The 21,431-nt window shown below is 37.8% G+C and overlaps 1 protein-coding gene across 4 annotated transcripts in view; it reads left to right on the top strand.

Moving 5' to 3' along the window:
• Positions 1–21,431, top strand: part of USP6NL (USP6 N-terminal like) — a 151,100-nt gene that overhangs the window by 70,000 nt on the left and 59,669 nt on the right. For 3 of the 4 annotated variants that reach the window (XM_054435474.2, XM_054435477.2, XM_063669550.1), the window contains 3 exons: positions 12,100–12,167; positions 14,203–14,285; positions 21,091–21,130. In XM_054435474.2, coding sequence (XP_054291449.1) covers positions 12,100–12,167; positions 14,203–14,285; positions 21,091–21,130 — 191 coding nt within the window. Of the gene's footprint in view, positions 1–7,838; positions 7,909–12,099; positions 12,168–14,202; positions 14,286–21,090; positions 21,131–21,431 lie in introns of those variants that run through there. The other variant, XM_054435478.2, reaches the window with a different exon arrangement.

Here is a 21,431-nt window from a genome sequence, read left to right as displayed (position 1 = left end):
AGAAGTGAGCAGAAATGTAGGAAGATCATCTATTAATACTTACACTTCAACAAAAGCACTTGGTTAGAAACACGGCTTTGAAGTTGAAATTGGACAGCCTGGCTTTTAAGTCCTGCTCTGTCACTTACTTCCCATATGGCCTGAATTACTTAACCTTTCCACCCCTCAGTCTCCACATATGTAAAGTGGGGATAGTCATAAAACTAACATAGGCTTTTGTGAGGTTTAAGTGAGATTATGCATGTTAAATGCTCAGCACAGTGTCTGGCACATAGTAACCTCTCAATAAACAGTTTATAAAATATCCACAAGCAAGGAGTTGTTACAAACCAGTCTTGTGTCATCTGTTAAAACAATCATACTGCTGCAAAAGCAGCTAAAATATAATCTTGACTTTGTCAGCAACTGTAGGCGTATTGAAGTGAGTAAAATGACTCATATGTTTGTCTTGGTTCTAAATATCTGTTGTTGGCAATTTTGTCATTCAACCCTGTCCCCAAATGTGGGATTGCACTCATATGCAACAGCTAGTAATTATGTTTCTCTTCAGTAGTAATGGTATTTAAATATTGTTACATCACTTCATATCCTTTTAAGCTGTGACTCATCTTACACATAAATGTAGGAGTTACTAGTCTGATTTGGGGGGTTCCAGGGAGTCACTAAGTGATACTATTTCTTTTCCTTGAGAAGTAAGGCGCAGGAGACTGCCAGATGGAGATCAGATCGTCTCCTCTGTTGGCTGATTGGAGGACATGGCATCAGATCTGGATTGAAAAGGGCTTATTAGCCTGCTTGACTTAGACCTGCCCACTGGGTGACTGACACAGCCAACAAGCCTGGGCCTCAAAGGGCAGGCACCTTCCTGCATGGAGAGCCCATTAGAGAGACCAGACCAGGGGACACCCAGGGACAGAAGGCTGCACCCAGGGACAGGGGCTGAGAGAGAGCAGGAGGTGAGCCTGTCTTGCCCAGGTGCTTGTTTGAGACCATTGACCCCACATGTCCTTCTGCCCCTTGGAGAGGAGAGTGGGAGAGTTCAGGAGTGCTGCCCCCGCCGCATTTCCTCCACATGACTTGAAGCGTGATGGAAGCACACCCAGCCACGTGAGCAGAGTCTTTCTACAACGAAAGGGAGCGTGTGCAGCTCTGCGAGTAGGAGAGATGAAGAGCAGAGTGAAGGGAGGGTTGGAGCACAAACACAGCAGATGAGTCTCTCGAGCCCTTCATCTTCCCGGAGCCCCCTATGTTATTTAAAATGCAGGTGAAGGACTCTTAGATAACCAGAAGTACAAATTTAGATAACTAGATTGTGACTTGTCATGTCTGAATTTTAGTCTTCATAAAAATTTAAATGCTATCTTGAAATAGAATAAATGGAATAAATATGTAAGAGAAAGCTAAGAATCTTTAGCAAAAGTATACTTTTTTGTAGTTAAGGTATATATGGAAATTAGCTTGTGAGTCTGATTTTCAGCATACGTTGATATATTAAATTTTTAATTGGTTGGATAATTCACCTTAGTAATTAATTTTTAGTAATTTTTTATGCTTTTCAAGAAATGTTTAATGAGCATCTACCATGGGCTAGGCACTGATAGATACCAGAGACACCAGGATGGATGAGAAACTGTCCTCTTTTCATGGAGATCATAGTTCAATAGAAGAGACATGTAATACATATATTCAGTACAGAATTACAGGTAACAGATGTGGAAATACAGTAGGTCAGAAGCAGCAGTGGCCAGTTCTGCCTTACTGGCAATGGGCAGTGGTAAGGTGGAGCATATATAAGCAGCTTACAATTCTAGTTTTGATTAAATTTGAGAAAAAAAAAGTCTTCTCTGTTATAATGAAATCTTGTCAGCATTCGTTTCTAGGACTTTAAAAATTATTTTGTTTCCTATCTTTCTAGAAATTAGGAAGCAAGTGATAGAAGCCGACCCAGGACTTGGTGTGAGAAAAAATTTTAACTTAATTAAAACCATAATTTAAATATTTTACTAGTTATAGAAATATTAAATATCCACCTGACGCAAGGTGCTCTGTGTATAAAATATTGGCAATTTGTCCTCTTCCCAATGATCTTAAAAATATGTGCTTACAAAAACAAAACAAGCAACCTACCAATTATATAGACACTGTTGATCTTTTTATTTGCAGAATCAGGGGAAGCCATGGAGAATCATGGGGACTCCTTGAAGGGAGGCTGAGGTGGCAGCTGGGAAGCTGATGGGAAGGGAAATCATTTGGGCAATAGCATTACAAGTGGGCACACCCAGAGGCTGGCAGGTGCAGTGTGTGTGCCTGGTCCTTCCACCCCAGCAGTGATCACCATAGGGAAAGGGGAGGCCAAGCTAGCAGAGCTTTGCTGCGTTCTCCCCAGCCCCACTCACCCTACTCGCTTGGCAATTAGGCATTTATAGAATTTGTTTGAAGAGTGTATTCTGCAAATTTAATGAAAAAATAAAAAAGTATTAATTTGAAGCATGATACAGTGGAAATAATGGTAATAATGCTGTTGGTGATATAAGAAATATTTTGAATGGGAAGGTATAAATCATATTTGTGCTGATAATGAAAGGTTAAAATTGAAGAACATTTAGGCTTATTTCTTTTGAACACTTTGATTGTATCAGATAATGCATACTTAAACTAGAGGAGTAGGCTGGGCTTTGTGGCTCATGCCTATAATCCTAGCACTTTGGGAGGCCAAGGCGGTGGATTGCTCCAGTCCAGGAGTTCGAGACCAGCCGGGGTAACATGGCAAAATCCCATCTCGACAGAAAATACAGGTATTAGCTAGACATGGTAGCATGCGCCTGTAGTCCCAGCTACTTAGGACTCAGGAGGCTGAGGTGGGAGGATCACCTGAGCCTTGGGAGATTGACGCTGCAATGAACTGTGATCGTGCCACTGCACTCCAGTCTGGGTGGCAGAGTGAGACCTTGTCTCAAAACAAACAAAATCCCCCCAAAACAAAACCTGGAGGAATATGAAGATATGTATGGAACTTGTGTGGCTCTTTTGAAGAGAAAATCTGGGCATTTCTGAGGACTTTGTGGGTTGATGGCACTGCGTCTTTCATGTATCTTGCTTTCACTGGCTGTCCCTTTCCTTGATGGTGATTATTTATACTGCTCTATAATTGTGGCTATGATCTGTCTCTTTTCTTGTTCCCAAGTAAACATAAGAAAGAGGAAAGGAAGCCAAATGATTTTTCTAAGATTATATGCTGATAGGGGGAGCAAGATGGAGATAAATGGGTTTTTGCGGTTGTGCAGTTTTTGAAAAGACATTTGTTTAATGTGGAATTAATGTAGTTATGAGAGATGCAAGTGGGATTGGGTTGGACCACAGGGAAGTATAGGATTGGATTGTCAACCTTAAATAATGGAAATATGATTAAGTAGAGTTAATTTGAGTCCAGAGCTTGAGGATGGCCACCCGGGTACATAGATTCAAGTTGCCCTGAATATACACTCCAATTAGCAGCAGTTACAAGCGGGTTTTTAAGGAAAAAAGAAGGGACTGTTTCTAAGATTTTACCAAGAATTTACATCAAAATAACATAAGCTATTGATTGTCTAAACCTTGTTCTTTGTATCACAAATTCCAAGAACATGAAGATAATGGGGGAGACAGCTAGCCAGGCACAAAATGTCCTGAAACAGTTTTCCCCAGGCATGGGAGGATCCATAACTGCAGTCCCATATGCACATCTCTCTGGGCCTGATAGATTTCGTGGACCTCACAGAGCTCAGACTGCTCTGAGCTATTTTTCTTGGGATTCTAGATGATCTCCCAATAAAGGGAAATAAAGGGGTCAGGAGGAGGTACTGGAGCAGTTCTTCCTACAGGACCACCAGTGGTAGGGTGGCTTAGGCTATCCCAGAGTGCTGTTTCAGAACAAGATGTTTTAGGGGGAGAGCTGGTATATGTAGCCTTTAGGTTCCCATATTTCATCTTGACTGGAGTGACCAGTCAAAATAAGTGGTATTTCAGACTCTTGTTGCAGATGTACCTTTCTTTATTTTTTGTGTTTTTAGTTGTGCTTTGATGTTAATCTGCTTCACTGCTCATTCCTCCTCTGAGCATTCCTTCCAGCCTTGGATCTAGAGCATGGCAAAATTATCATGACAGTTTTATCAGTGGTGTTTATTAAGATTTCCACATGTAAAATAATCTTTATTCTTAATATATCTTAGTCTGTGGTACAGTGAGGAAGTGATCACAAATATGTTTACCAAGATTTCAGCATTTAAAAATAATCTTTTTTCTTGATGTATCTTAGTCCACGGTTCAGTGAGAAAGTGATCACAACTAAAAACATAACTAAGGGGCACCAGTGAATTTGGTTGAAAGACACAAATAACTTATTCAGATTATTGTAAGGAAAAAAGAACATTTGCTGTCTGAATTCATTATACTAGAAATGAAAGGCATCAGGAACTGAAGCGTGAAGCACCTTCGGGTTGGGCTATTCAGTCTCTTTTGGGCTAAAAGGTCTCTGGTGGTGACTGCTTTGCTCTGTATCTCAGGTGCTGTTTCCTTCTCTGTACCAGCTACTTTTCTCTGCTTACTGGTAGTTTTTGCTTCCTCATTTTTTCAGCTTGCCTTTGGTGGTCATTGCCTATTAAGCTCTTTATTGCGTGGTGCTTCATCTTTAACTCCCGTTGCAAGCTGATCCATTCTCTAAGTTTCTCTTAGTTCATTCCCACAGAGAAGGGCTGGTTGAATAAATTATACTAATACTTTAGGATGCTGTAAAGCTGTGGAAAAGGTTGAGGTAGACCCACTGGGGTACTGGAGAAACTGCGTTCAGTGACATCCCTTTGGTAGCTTGGAAACTGGCCACCATAGCATGAGTATTTGCCACATGGAAATCTGCAGATGCCACAAACAGGGCCCATTGCCTCTGCCTCTTCCCCCAGAAATGGTTGTTAACCTTTAGGGGCACTGCTGGGTAGATCTATAGGTGTTGACCTATACAGTCTCCAAGATGTACTGTTAAGTGAAAAAGAGGTGTCGATTTTAGAATATTCTAGTTTTTGAATAAAATGGGAGATGAAATATTTGTGGGTGTTCATGAATACATGCAGATTCTTGAATAGTGTGGAGAATATTTTTGGCAGCTAACAGTGATTGCTTCTAGAAAGTGGGGGCTTAGGTTTGGAGTGGAGAGTGTGTGCAGATCAGGGTTCAGTTTTAGACATTGTCTATGTTTTATTGTGAACATTAATAGCCAATACAATTCTTACATAATCATCATAATGTCAGTATCATTTACTTCAATTTCAAGTATTATGATGAGGTGTGTAGGGAAGGAAACATAATCCCTAACGTTGAAGAGGTCAAGATCAAATGAATTCACTTTTCTCGTATACCATTAAGGTCACAGCCATGTCCCTTTGTATTTTATGTTATGTCAGACTGACTTTTCTCACTCTGTTAATTGCTTGTCTTCAGATTTCTAATAGCCCCCTTACACTCTTTTTGATGTATTTATATGTAAGCTTTTACTGTATCACTACTATACCCATGATCTTTGTGTTGCCTGGAATCCACTTTCTTCTAAGACACCTTATGTTTCCTATTCTAATGTAGACAGGTTGCTCTCTATGCAGCTACACAGTTGGCATTTGGAAATGTCTAATTTTGGCCTGTGCAATGTTACAGATCCTGTTTTTGCCTCCCTTTCTTATTTTGTGTAAAAGAATTATTCTGACTCTTGCTAAAAAGGGAAAGTGGGCTTTATTCAGGACCATTGCAGTCGGTATCAAGACTATTAAAATAGTGGAGAGATCAGGCCCAACTCTGCACTCAACAAGGACAAGTGGAGATGGATAGCCAATGGGCAGAGCAAGAAGGTCGGTGATGGAAAATCACTAAGAGGAGAGACATCAAGTGTAGGGGGATTCTGGCTAAACCGACATAACAAGATTCTTGCTGAAGACAGGCCAGGGTGATCAGATATCAAGGGTGGGGGATGAGGAATCTGTTCAGATATCTAGGATGATCAGATTTCATGAAGGGTGGGGGGATTCTTGCTAAACTGAGTTAGCAGGATTCTTGCTACAACTGGACTAGGCAGGCTGAAGATAGGACAAGGCTGAGGTAGAGGCCTAGTCAAGAAGAGGGCTTAAAGGAGCCTGCCCAGAGTTTGGTCAAGGAGCATCTTTGTCAGTTCTTCCTGTTGCTGTTTTGTTTTTCTGTAGTATACTCTCAAATTCTTTTTCAGAGACATTTCCAAGGCAGTAAACTTTGAATCCTGTGTTTTCATGCTGCTGTAATAGCACATGACTTACCACAAACTTGGTGGCTTAAACAACACAGATGTATCATATAATGGGTTCTGGAGGCCAGAAGTCTGAAATCAAGTTTCTCTGGGCCAAAGTCAGCAGGGTTGGTTCCTTCTGGAGCCACTAGGGGAAAATCCATTTCCTTGACTTTTCTTGCTTCTGAAGGCTGCCTGCTTTCCTTAGCTGGTGATGTCTTGCTTCCACCATCACACTGCCTCCTCCTTCCTTTAACCTTCTTGCTTCCTGTTCAGAAGGATTGTTGTGACCACACTGGGCCCACTTGCATGATGCAGGGCAATCTCTGAACTCAAGATCCTTAGCTGAATTACATCTGTAATCAATCACTTTTGCAATTATGAGGCAACATTTACAGATTCCAGGGGTTAGGATGTGGACATCCTTGGCAGGGCAGAAGGTCAGTCTTCAGCTTACCACACCTTGTGATATCTAAAAATCTTTTTATTTTTCCTCATGGTTGGTATAGAATTCCAAGTTCATGACAATTTTTTGCTCATAACTTTGGAAATAGTGTTTCATTATCTTCTAGCTGATTAGAACTTTGGCACCAGTCTAATTCTTATTCCTTGGTATATGACTTGAGAAATTTTCCCCCTCTAAACTTCTGAGATCTTTTGCTTTAGTTGAATGTTACACCTGGCTTAAGCTGAACGTAAACTTAATTTATTAGTGTCCAGTTAAGTGTAATTAATGTCCATAGGCATGCCTCTAACAGGGATGTTACTTTTGCAAAATGGTTTCCAAATTGTAGGTTCCTACCCATTTAAGAGACAGGGAGAAATAATGAAGGGAAGAAGGAAGTAATAAATAAAACAGAATGGAAAAATTCATAGTGCCATCTTACAGTACTTGTAAGTACATACTGTTTCATGAGACATTTGTTTTACTTATATGTGTATGTGGTTTGTTAAAAATGTCCAAAACCACTACTTTAGCATGTATTTTGCTTCCTGTCTGAAACAGGGGCTGAAACAGAGGCTACAGTTTTCACATTAAGAATTATTATTAAAAATTACATTAAGATATAAAATGTATTTGAGGAGAGGAGCATTTCTGGTTAGCTTTAGTTTAATGTTTTAAATAAAAATTTTTTTGTTGCTCTATGACAAGTTTTATTTTTAATAAGAAATAAGAAAGTGGCTAATATTGAGACACAAGATGAAGGCACTTTATGAAGCTGCTTCTTTCAAGCCGCTGTTTGTTAGCGGATGGAATGCTGGTGTAGGCTGGTGTGCTTCATAGTTGGGATGTAGCCTGAAAGCCATGTTTTCACCCTCAACAATGATCAGCTTTGTTTGAAAATATATAGTCTGTGTAACCACAGCAAGGTTTTTTTCTCCCTTAGAAGAAGACAGAATGCATCTCAAACTTTTTCTTCTTGTGCTTGTTTCACAGATAGTTTAAAGTAGAGCTACCTCTGCCTTTCTTTGTTTTAGTTAGTTGCAGAATGTGTGAGGTACCACCTAGCAGCACTCTTGGTGTGTTCGAGAACTATAAAATAATAATGAAATCTTGGAATAGATAAGTTACTCTATGAGGACTGAAGCTGTTGTTAACTCCCAAGGCCAGACTGATTATCTCACAAAGGGTAAAGTACTTTTAAAATTGATGTTGTTTGTATTTTTAACGTTCATCTGTCAAAATGTACTCTAGGAAAAATGGTCTGCTGTAAATTTTATTTTATTGGAAATGAACTTTAGTAACTTTGTATGGATTTTTCATTGCAATTTGGTGTTAATTTAGTGACATTAAGATACAATACCTGCTTTTAAAGCATATAATTCAGGAGGATACTGGATTCTTAAAAGTTCTTGGCAGATTAAATGGAAAAAGAGGTCATCTTAGAATTGTATAGTTGTCAATTTTTAAAATGCTTCTTAAAAATGTGTAGTTGTCATTTTCTTCTATAAATTGTGCTGAGGTATTTTCCTGTATACTTCAATATTTCCTGCACACTTGAGTATCCAAGTATCTTCTGATCCTTATTGCATAAAATATGCCTCTTTTACTTTGAAACTTTGTTACATTAGATAAAAAATCATAAAAATAATTTGATTTAATTTGGCTTGGAATGTAGTTTTTTTTTTTTTTTTAAACAAACATCCTGGTGAAATGAGAGGACTGATATTTAAAGTAGTTAATCTAAGCCGGGTGCGGTGGCTCACTCCTGTAATCTCAGCACTTTGGGAGGCTGAGGTGGGTGGATCACCTGAGGTCAAGAGCTTGAGACCAGCCTGGCCAACATGGTGAAACCTCATCTCTACTAAAAATACAAAAATTAGGCAGGTAGCTCACACCTGTAGTCCCAGCTACTCGGGAGGCTGAGGCAGGAGAGTTGCTTGAACCTGGGAGGTGGAGGTTGCAGTGAGCTGAGATCATACCACTGCACTCCAGCCTGGGCAACAGAGTGAGACTCGGTCTCAAAAAGAAAAAAAGAAAAAAAAAAAGTAGTTGATCTACATATTTCTGCACATGGTTTTATTTTTAATAATAGGAACTTTTTCTTCAGCTACAATAATTTTAACACTCATTACTCTTTAATTACTGTAATATTTTGGCAACAAGTGGTATTGTATTTCAAACCACATTTTTCCAAATAAACTTTTATTTATGGATTTGTCATGCAAGGAGAGCATAAACATGTGGTGTGAATTTTTGGGATAATGTCCTGATTAAGTTTTTATTTGATAATGATGTGACATAAGTACCAACGAACACAGCTGCTGTTGTTTATAGGTGCATGGAACTTTGTTCACATGTGCACACAGACACAAGACGGCTGTTGAGTTTAAAGATTGAGAATTTATTTATTTGATTTAGAGTTAACTGTTCTGATCACTTTAAAGTACATCATACTTCTCCCAAAAAATCAGGATGCAATTTCATCCATTTCCAATAAGAAGTCCAGTATTTCCGGAAGACTGACAGTGATCTATGTAAAGCTTTATATTTTATAGTTTGCCACAATGACATTTTCTTGGGATGCGTTGCGTCTTCACCTCTCAACCCCAGTCCTTGCCTTTACACTTTTAAACTTTTCATTGTTATGTTGGAAATATACTTGTGATGCCTAGGACTGGTAGCAGGAATAAGGGACTGGTATAAAAGACATTCCAATAAAGCATTCATCTATTGAATTTGGCCTGATTACTAAAGAAATTCATGCTTTGCAGTTCTGATAATAGAAATGGAGTTTCATAAGTAGTCAGATTCTCTTGATTTGAATTTAATTTCTTTTTTTTTTTTTTTTTTTTTGAGACAGGGTCTTACTCTGTCACCCAGGCTGGAGTGCAGTGGCACAATCTCAGCTCACTGCAACCTCTGCCTCCCGGGTTCAAGCGATTCTCCTGCTTCAGCCTCCCGACTAGCTGGGACCACAGGCAAGCACCACTATGCCCAGCTAATTTTTGTATTTTTAGTAGAGATGAGGTTTCACCATGTTGGCCAGGCTCGTCTCAAACTCCTGGCCTCAAGTGATCTGCCTGCCATGGGATTACAGGCGTGAGCCACCACACCCAGCTTGATTTTAATTTCCATTAATTTGCTTTCCCTATGCTTTGGTAGATGTGTGAGTATCAAGTTTTAAAATTGGGCAGCAGAAGAGGGAAAAAGGAACTGACGAAGGCTCATAAGTCTAAAATAGGGTAGTGAATATGTATATCATTGAGTTGATTATCTCAGACTTCTGTTTGCATTAATTCATGGTGAAAATCTGAACAACTCATCTGTATTTTTACTTTATTTAATCATTCTGTTTAGTTATTGACACATCCCCCAAAGGAAAGCATATTCACATTTTGTAGTTTAACTGAGAAAAGCAGTAACACAAACATTTTTTTCCCAAATAAGCTTTTACAAATTTACAACTTCCCACTCTGTTGTTTTTACTATTATAAACAACCTTGTGCTTGTTTGATGATCTCATTGGCATAAATCTATAGAAGCAGTAGTGCTGGGTAAGGATATGTCTGTTTTCAGATTTTTTTACACATATTATCAAATTACTTTCCAGAAAGATTTTATACATTTATATGTTTATCTTCATTGTAAGGAACTGCAATGTCAACATTATTGTCAACATTGAGTATTATCAGTGCATTTTTTGGTTAGTCTGAATAGGTGCAAAGTGATATTTTGAAACTTTTATTTCTTTAGTTACTAATGAGGTTGATTTTTTTTTCTATGTCTTGGTTTTTCATTTTAGATTTTATTTTTATCAGACCTATATTTGGCTTAAAGATTCAGCAATCTATAAGTCTTATTTTGAAAATAGCAGACTCCTGTATTTTTCACTGCCTGCTCCATAGAAGTAAGCACTCTCCACTGCCCTGGCTGATTCTTTTCCTGTGTGCCTCCATTGCACTAGGTAACATGCCAGTATTGCTGCTTCATGCATCTTCCGTTTTTGGCATTTCTATTGGTTTCCTGCTTTGGAGAATGAGGATTTGGTTTTTCCACCCTGCACCCGGCTCTGCTACACACATGCATGTCCCTTCAGCTTTCAGGGATTTGACTTCATTTACTCAGCTCCCTTGTTTTTAACCCCACCTCTCCTTAGGAACCACCATTTGCTTTGAGGAGGGGATTTCAAGAATCCCTATAGTTGCTATTTTAGTGGGGTTTTAGGGGAAATGGAGGTAAAAGCATGTGTTCCATCTGTCATCAGTAACTGGAAGTCCTTTTTCATGTCTTTAGTAATCATTTTTATAAAATAGTAATTAAAATTGTGGGCTGTGGAGTCAAGACTGTCTGGATTTGAAAACTGTCTTTGCTGTTTATTAGCTTTATGCCTGTGGACAAGTTGCTTAAAATCTCTAAGCCTCTTTTTTATCGCAGTGTAGGATTCATAATGATGCCTACCTTAGAATGTCATGTGGTAAGGCAGGGTAAAGTGCTTAGCACAGTATTTGCTGCCTGGCAGTATCTTACTATCTGCCAGGCAGTTAATAAGAATGCAGTATAGTTGTTACAGTTGTTACTGCTGTTGCTACTTTTAGGAATTTCTTGCTCATAACCTTTGCCTAATTTTCTCTTAGAATGCTTTTTTTTTTGATAAGAGATGCCTTTTATATAGTCTGTTATTGATCTTTTAAAAAAACTTACGGTATACATTCATACTATTTCATGTTATGATCTTGACTTTTGTTGTCAGATTTATGTTTTTGAAAGTCTCCTAATGTTAATAAGGATGAAGGGTATGTGTGTGTGTGTCTGTGTGTGTGTACACACACATACATATGATAAAACTGGAGTCCTAGAGACCGGTTAGGAGATTGTTATAGCAGTTGAGGCTGTTGATAAAGCGAACTAAGAGGCTAAACAAAGACATATTTGTATCATGTAAAATAAATATTGTATCTTGTGCAAGTTTGTTTTGTGGAGATCCAAGTTCCTTTACTTTTTAAAAGCCGTTTTGAATGTTTGTCTCTTCTACCCAAGTGGGCTTCATCTGAAAACTTAGAGCTTTCAGTTTCAGTTTCTACTTAACGTCAATTTCTATGAAATTTTAGATCCAAAAGTGATTCATGAAGGATAAGATTTATCATGTCCTAAGTTTATGTCTTAATGAACTTGCTTTTTTTATTGAATATTACATGTATTGCTATTACAAAGTTGTAGTTACAAATACTTCACTCATCCTTTTATTTGATTTTGTTGATTTGTCATTTTAGGCAGTATTCATTTTTTGTTTTATTTTTATTATGTCTTAGTTTCATAATTAATTAACTTTACGATTCTTTCAATAACAATTCATCTAAATTTGATGTCTTCTCCACAGATTCAGACCAGGATGTAGCACTCAAACTTGCCCAGGAGCGAGCTGAAATAGTTGCTAAATATGACAGAGTAAGTATCCATATTTACACTTTGAGTGAGTTTTATTAGAAAAACCATATAAATAGAAATGGATTTGCTTTTTGGAGGGCTTAAATTACAGAAGCAGTTTGTTTACTTCATGGGGACATAGAGATCATCTTCTCTGACTTCATCTCCTGTCTTTCTTCATCCTTTTCTCCACTTCAGTCTGTTGCTGTTCCTCCAGCACACCAGGCTTGCTCCTGCCTCAGGGCCTTTGCACTGGCTGTTTCCTCTACCTGGGACACTTGTGTCCTGGATATCCTCATGCCTCATTGCCTCACATCTTTTAGATCTTTGCCCAGATGCTATCGTCTTACTGAGATCTTCTCTGACCTCCCACCCCCCTGTTTAATGCCCCTGCTTCTACCCCCAGCAGTCTGTACACCTGCCGAGACCCTACATTCTAGGCAGGAATTTCTTTTGTTTGATTTACTTTTGTATCCTAAATGCCTAGGACATTACCTGATTCACACTAGGCACTCAATAAATACTTGACTAAGTTAAGTATATGGAATTACATATCCATGGCGTTCATAATTTACATCTGCTATTATAAATTTACCACGGATCTTAGATTTTGAATTTATATAAGTATGTATAATTTCCATTAGTGTTTTATTGTTATGTTGGTATGGAATCTGTTTTTTGATATTATAGAAAATCACAATTATTGACAATTGACATAACCTCCTTATACCTTACCTCCTGAGGTCTATAATGAGTCCTAACAGTGATTTATAAATGTCATGTTTCGTATTTGTATCACTTGCTTGTAATTATGTATCTGTTCCTTTTGATTATTTGTGAGGATAACAGGAGATTAAATCATAGAAAGCCACCTGCACTGTGCCCTGCTTCCATGAGGTGTACACGTGGTGCTCAGCTTAGCGGTTATGTTCCCAGAGTTCATTTTTGGAACATCAAACACAGTTTCCTTCATTGTGATGAGGTTTTATTGTAGTCCATGAAAAACTTAGTTAACTTATTTAACTGCTTCACTAATTTAAAACCAGTGTCACTCTCATTCATTCCTGCTTGTGTGCATTTTTTTCCCCACACAATTAACACAGGCCAGGTATCGTGCTGGGCCTTGGGGATTCATAGACAGAAGTGAGTGGCAGCAGTCCTTGCCTACAGGATGCTCACAGTGTACTGAGAGGAGAACACACAAGCAGACAGATGGAGGTGTCCACAAGACAGTTGGGAGTTTGGGTCTAAAATTTGAGGGATTGCTATAGATAGTTATATTTGGGGTTTCTTCACTGATCAGTGATAGCCTAAGAGTAAATGATACCTAGATTAAGAAGAGCAGTGGGCTGTGGACCAAACTCTGGGCACACCATCATTGACGAGTGACCCATGAAAAAGCCATTAGTAGAGTTGATGGGGCATGAGGAGACCGTGAGAGGGCGACGTCACAGGAGTTGGGAAGAGGGAGTAAGGGACAGTGACAAGTACACTTCAGAGATCCATCAGATGAGGCCTGAAGAGCGTCCAGCAGGTCTGACTGCTGGAAGGTCATTTTTGACTTTGGCAAGAGTAGTTTCAGGCTGGCATAGCTGTGAAGTAAAGAAATAGATGAGGAGCTTCTCTGCCTGCTTCTCTAAGGAGTTTGTATAAAAAGGCAAAAAAAAAAAAAAAAAAAATCTCTTTCTCTGAGACGTGTTTGGTCTAGAACTGTAAGGTTCGGCAGTTTCTTCTTGAGTGGCTTTCTCATCCCCATCGCTCTTCTTTCCTCATCAGCTTCCCCAAGGAACCCTGGCCTGATCCTGGCTCAGCTCCGTGTCAGCTGCTGCTGACACACAGCATCTTCCAGAGTCATAACTAGGAAATAGTGTTTATTTTGCCAAAAATAGTTGGGTTTAAAAGGGAAAAAAAAATGTTAAGGCTTGTAATGCCTCACTTCCAGCTCTTATTTTTAATAATACATTAAAAATAGCTCTTATTTCTTCGTCCTTTTATTTAAAAAAATTATTCAGTTTTATAAACTCTGATTAACACTTTTTTTTGTGCCTTATTTTAGGGACGAGAAGGTGCAGAGATTGAACCTTGGGAAGATGCTGATTACCTTGTTTACAAAGTCACGGATAGATTTGGCTTTTTACAGTAAGTCACATAGATTGAAATCTTGCTTTTTAGATTGTAATGGGTCTGTGGTCACCTATTATATTGATTTTCTTTATTTTTAATATAATTGCCGTGAATAAGGAATAGTCTTACAATATGCTTTTTGGTACTAAATTCCTGGGTTTTTTTTTTTAACAACTCTGTGATTAAAATTTAACTGTTTAAGATATAATTTTTAATATTTTCTGCAATTTAGTGAGAACATTAAGTGCAGTAGGTGAGTTATATTAATAATTCAACAGAGTTAAATGCAAATGGATAATTTGTATTTTAAAAATAATTATAAAACATTTCATTCTGTACCAGTGCATTTTAAAAATAAATAGCAATTCGAACTTTAGTGTTATGCAGCCTAAAAATTAGCCTTGTAAAGAAATGCCATTCATCTTCCTTATAGTTATAAATGTATTCATAATATTGCTTCTCAAAATTAATTCCATTCATCCTGAATATGTTATATAAAGAGTTGAGAGAGGTCTAGATCACATAAAGTAAAGCAGTTAAAATAATTTGGATCCTTAAAAACACCCTGCACATGGTATGAATCTGTCTGTTCTGGTTCTGGTATTGTTTAATCAGATTCCTACAGGCTAGAGACTTCTATTCATCTTTATACTTTAGTTCCATACAATTTAAGGATTAACTAAATTTTCATTCAACTGTGCTCTTTTCCAATTTCATTTATTATAAATAGGAAAAAAAGCCAGGACTTTTTATTTTATAATACATGATTAAATTTTGAAGGAAAAACGTTCTTTTTTTGTATAGTTCACAGTAATGTACAGTCCTCTGACCTTATTTTCTCCTTTTTTTTTTTTCTGAGTCTAGAATTTATTTTGTTGTATTATGTTTTTCTGAGAGTAAAACCAACCAACCAGCAGACAGAAACAGTTCCCGGAGCTGGAGAATATGTGCTCTTCTTGTGGGTTTGCTGTTCTCTGGTCATGTAGCCATTTTATACTTCATTTTTAAAACAGGAATTAGTTTACATACTTTTTTTATGTATCTTCAGGTGTATTTGAGGCTTTGAAAAAGTAAAATATAAGAATACTTTATAAGGTTCTGGACAAATATTAAGTGTTACTATACCTAATGACATTAGCTATCTGAAATGTTCTTCTGAGTAGTTATAATCAGAAGACTTTGTTTTGTTTTTGTAGAGACAGGTCTTGCCCTGTTTCTCAAACTCCTGGCCTTAAGCAATCCTCCCACCTGTATAATCAGAAGCCTTTGAACTTCACTAGAATAACAGCAATATTTAACTATGATGGAAATACTGTTCTTAAATTAAACTTCCACCCCTACTTTTTTAAAAAATCAAACTTGGCTGCGCATGTGACAAGAAATGATTGCATATTTGTGTGGGTTAGTGTGCAGATCTGGGGTATGAAGGACAATTTAAGCATTAAGACTGTTATCACCAGTGGGTTCACAACTTGCCTGCACATTAGAATCAGCTGGGAAATTGTTTAAATAGATTTCAAGGTCTTTCCTAGATTTTGATTGAAAAGATAGGAGGCACCTCAGCTGATTTTGACCTTCCCAAGTGTTTCTGGTGGGAATGAACCTCTGAACCAGATTTTTTATTTTTATTTTTTAAATCATAAGATGGTCCAAATATGGTATAAAATACATATGGAAACCTGTGCATTCCAAAAAGGATCTATTAATTACCTAAATTTTCTTTTCTTATTGCTTAAAACAACATGAGCTGGGCCCTAGACATAAGAGGTACCTTTTTTTAAACTGGCAAATGCTGTATTTGGCTTTTTAGCATTATGGATTCCAATGTAAAATTTTAAGTGCACAAGTACATTATTAACATTTAAACACACCCTTGTGATCACACATACACATTCCATTAATTTGGGGGAATTGAAAACATACCATCAAGTTAAAATGAATTTTAAGAAAAAACTACATTCACAAATCTGAAAGGTATACAAAACTGAAATTGTAAAATAATGAGGTGCCAGCTAAATTTCATGAAATATGCCTGCAAATGTGAATCCAGTGATTTGTCCACACTTGTGATAGTTGGGTGGGAAGACATTCCCCAGTGAAAGCATCCAGTCTCTCTGACTCTTGTCTATTGAGAAGCATTTCTAGGTATAAAACCGTGTTTGAACTATTTACAGCCATGAAATAAGTGATTCTGACCCAGGAGCCTAGTCTGTATTTGGCAATCTGAATATTGCAGTCAGTTCTTTTGTATTTGTTTTTTCACTGTGTGTGCTCAGGTCCATTTGGCTCTAGTGGGGAAAAAGTGCAAATATTTATTGTGCACTTACTGTGTGCCGAACACTGTTCTGTGCTCTTTACATGGAATAACTCAGTTATTCCCCTGAAAAGCTCTTTGGGGTAGGTACTGTTTTTGTCTTCCTCTTTTTAAGTGATGAAACTGAAGCACAGAGGTCAAGTAACTTGCCCACGTTGTATTGACAGTGAGCGTCAGCTCTGGGGTGTGGACCTTGGCAGTCTTCCTGCAGAACTTGCATTCTGAACTGCTACAGTATGCTGCCTGTTGCTGCTTTCTTGTATTTTAAATAAGAGAAATACAGAACAAGTGCTTTGAAATGCCTAGAAAGAAAGTTAAAGGGGGAAAACGAGGACCTAAAGAGAAGGATACTGTTTGAAATGAACACTGCTATTGAGATATGTACTAAGATAGCTAAGCTCACCGCTTTTTAAAAAATAAAGTAGACTGGTACTCATTCTCATATTGTCACACTAATTTTATTTACTCCATGATGTGGTCCTAAAACAGACAACACAGATGAACATAATGAAGCATAGAAATGGATATTGGGGTGATGTCAAGCCTTAATAAATTTCACCAAAATCAGTGATTTTTAGTACAATGAGTAGTTTAAGTAAAACATTTTCTCCAGACATTGTTACTAGTGGTTTTTATTGCTTGTCACCACAGACTGGAGTTTTATGCACTATTGAATAAAATCACTTGGTGTAAGCATTTAGGTATTACTCCCTGTCACACCTTGATCGAAAGAGCATTTTTTTCTACTGTCTTAGTTCTTTGTAATTTTTGATTCATTCTGCAATGAAATTGGGTTTTAAGTGTCAATGTTAATACAATAAAATGGCAAAAATAACTTTGCAACCTTTGTTGCCTGAGTTTATATCTAATTACAGTTTTAGGAACTTAAATTACCTGTTATTATATGTGGAGTGACAATAATGAACAAATATAGAACAACTTGGTTTTGGAATAGATTACACAATAAATATGAAAGCTGTTGCCAAACCAGCTGAGCTCTGCCAGATGAGCAACCTGTTTGTTTAGTACTCAGCAGTGAGGCATTCTCTCCAGTGTGCCATGGTGGAGTTAAAGCTGGAGAATAGAGACACAGAGCTTGTTTAAGGAAGAAGGTGGAGAACTTTCACATGTTAATCAAAAATACTCACTGCTAGTCTACTTAACAAAGAATGTTTGGTATTTGGATAATGATAGATAATGTATTTAGGTCACAAGTTATTAATAGAAGAATTAGAAGGAAGTCATACCAGAAATAAAGAAGATAAAATTAATACCAAGCTTCAGATTTTCAGCTACTTATCAAAATATGTATATTTATAAAAGCAGACTCTGTAGTTTACTATGACTGTATAAAATGACTGTATAGGATATGCAGGATAAAGGTGTGTTTGTTTTTAAAGAGTATCATTGGCCGGGTGCGGTGGCTTACGCCTGTAATCCCAGCACTTTGGGAGGCCCAGGCGGGCGGATCACGAGATCAGGAGTTCAAGACCAGCCTGGCCAACATGGTGAAACCCCATCTCTACTAAAAATACAAAAAATTAGCCGGGCATGGTGGCGTGCGCCTGTAATCCCAGCTACTTGGAAGGCTGAGGCAGGAGAATCACCTGAACCCAGGAGATGGAGGTTGCAGTGAGCGGAGATCGCGCCGTTGCACTCTAGCCTGGGTGACAGAGCAAGACTCCGTCTAAAAAAAAAAAAAAAAAAAATATATATATATATATATATATATATATAAATAACATATATATAATATAATAAAAATATAATATATATAATTTTGATTACAAAGGTTTGAGAACTCTTTCTACCAATCCTATAAATTTTGACTGGCTTAAATTTATACTTAGATAAAATTTACTTTAAAAACAAACATAAAATTTAGTCAATATAGTCAACTTATTAATTTTAACAAGTTAAATTCTAAGTTTCCAAATGAAAGTTCATCTTATAGTTAACATAAATACTCCACCTAGCTGTTGAGAGGTTATAGGCACATAAACTCTGATTAGTAATACTTTCAAAGTTTAAGAGTAGATGAACAATGTATCCAGTTAAGGTCTCTCTCTTTCCAGAGATGGCTGTCTTATGGTTTTCCCTTACTGTATTTCTGTGAGTTATAGGTACTTGCTATCAGCTTGGTGTTTTCTTAAAGCAGCCTTTAGGTGCTCTTAAGCCCTTGTTCTCTAAAGCAGGGTTAGGCAAACATTTTCTCTAAAGAGCCAGATATGAAGGATCTTTGGCTTTGTAGGTCGTACGGTCTTTGTCACAACTGCTCAACCCTGCTGTTGCAGCATGAAAATGACCAGAGACAATACATTCATGGCAGAGTGTGACAGCGTTCCATTAAGACTTTACAAAAATGCACAGTGGGCCAGATTTGGGCTATGCACCATAGTTTGCTGACCTAAAGGAATTCTCTGCATTTACCCAGATTGTGGTCCTTCTTTTTTCTCCTCCACTTGAAGGATATTTAGGAGGCAAGGTAAGGATGCATCCATGCCTGCAGGCATGTGTTCATCCTCCTGTTCATATCTTCATTCAGCGCCGTTTACTGAGCTCTTCCAGCATGCCAACTTACGTATTCTGGGCATTTCAGGGAGCTCTTGGTAAGCAGCAGCAGCATCATCCTTGGAAGGGTATGAAAGTTAAGCATATGCCGGTACAGAGACTTGAGGGGGAAAAGCTCTGTGGAGATTGGTATGCACACAGCAGATTCTCCATGAAAAGTTTTAGACATGGAGAAATCATGCCAGAACATCTGTATAGGAAAGCTGGACCACATATTTATTCTATCATCTATCTATGAGGTCTGAAGACTTTTTTATTTTTAACCAGTTTCGTTTCTTCTTGAGAATCGTTTTCTCAACCTCCATCCCTTTTTTTCATATACTCCTGCATGATCTGAGATCTTGTCTCTCTGAAGTTGAACCCACTGAATTAGTGCTAAACATCTCTCTGTTAGGCTGAGTGACTGAGTGAAAATGTTAGTTGTATTATCTGTGAAATGAGAGATTTGGACTCTCTAAGATCTCTTTTGGCTGTTATTCTTTTTTGTTAGTTTTGTGGCTGTAGTAATTGTTCACCTAAGGACTTCTAAGAGTAGAAAAAGAATGCCTTTGAAAATACCGTACTGGTGAATACTGCTCTATCATGCTCTTCAAGATGGTATATTATTTGATCTCAAGAGAAACTAAGGCAAGAATATAAACATGGTGTTGCCAAAACAGTACTACTGAGAAAGCTACACAAAGTGCATAACTTTGTTTATGGATAGCATGTGGTTTTTATATTACTGACAGTTAATACAAGAATCTCAGAATATTTTATATTAGAGATGATAACACAAATATACTGTGTCAGAAATGAATTTGATCTTTTAGTGTATATTTAAAAAATAATCTCTTGAAATTTTGACAGTGAAGCATTTTTATTTATTTATTTATTTTTGAGATGGAATTTTGCTCTTCTTGCCCAGGCTGGATTGCAATGGCGCGGTCTCAGCTCACTGCAACCTCCACCTCCTGGGTTCAAGTGATTCTCCTGTCTCAGCCTCCCAGGTTGCTGGGATTACAGGCACCTGCCACCATACCTGTTTAATTTTTGTGTTTTTAGCAGGGACGGGGTTTCACCATGTGGGGCAGTCTGGTCTTCGACTCCTGACCTCAGGTGATCCACCTGCCTCAGCCTCCCAAAGTGTTGGGATTACAGGCGTGAGCCACCGCACCCAGCCAAGCATTCTTTATTGTACTGAATAAAGTTTTCTCTTTAAATTCACAAGTCTGTTGGAGGCAGTTTTTTCCTAATGCTATTTTTTTTAAACAGTCATTGATTATAGACCATAGTTTGAACCAAGAGTGGAGGTGGTGGTCTAAAGCAGAGGGTGGCAAGCTGGGGCCTGTGGACCAGATCCAGCTCGCCACCTATTTTTGTAAAAGTTTTGTGGGAACAGAGCCACACTTGATTTACGTAGTGTCTGTGGTTGCTTTTGTACTACAACATCAGAGCTATAGTTGTGAAAAAGATGGTATGGCCCAGAAAGCCTTAAATACTTACTGTTTAAATATTTATCTTGCTAGAAGAAGTTTGCTCACTCCTAGTCTGGAGTAGTGCTGTCCAGTGGACCTTTCTGCAGTGATGGAAATGTTCTATATCTGTACCGTTCAGTATGGTGGCTTCTAGCTACGTGACATTCATGCACTTGAACTGTGCCTAGTGAGACTAACTCAGTGTTAAACTAAATTAAATTTAATGTTAATTAGATGCTTTTTATTAATAAATGTGGCTTGTGGCTACTGGTGACAGTGCAGGGCTGGATTTTGAAGATAGGGGGCCCTGTGGTTCTAGAGTAGCTATCATTTCATATTGAATTCAATGAATAGAAGCTTATGTAACTCTTGTGATGACAAATAAATATTGTATATCATATGTATCTATAAGTATATAAGCTTTTAAAAGTTTGTTTTGATTTCAACAATTTCATATAATACTGTTTTTCCTCTGCAGTGAGGAGGAGCTCCCAGATCATAATGCAGCTGTGGAACGGGTAAGTCCTGCTCTTGATTTATTTACAGTTACTGGTGAATTGCCTTTATTAGAAGAATAAAATTGACCATCTTTGTGATTTTAAGTGCCGTATTATATGGAAATGGTACAGTCATTGTTAGATTTTGGACCTCATTATGCCACTGTAAGATAGTAATTAATGGTGAAATAATTTTAGGAGATTTTAGGAGATTCTGATAGGTACTTGACAGACTTCATTCTAGACTGGCAGGTCCTGAGCTAGGCATGCTTCAGAACAGAGAGGCTTTGAGAGCACAGCTGCCCAGGTCCCACCTCAGTCT

The sequence above is a fragment of the Pongo pygmaeus genome, chromosome 8 (genome assembly GCF_028885625.2).
Source record: "Pongo pygmaeus isolate AG05252 chromosome 8, NHGRI_mPonPyg2-v2.0_pri, whole genome shotgun sequence".
Taxonomy (NCBI): domain Eukaryota; kingdom Metazoa; phylum Chordata; class Mammalia; order Primates; family Hominidae; genus Pongo; species Pongo pygmaeus.
The sequence above is the reverse complement of the archived record's forward strand: the minus strand, read 5'-3'. Positions and strand labels throughout refer to the sequence as shown.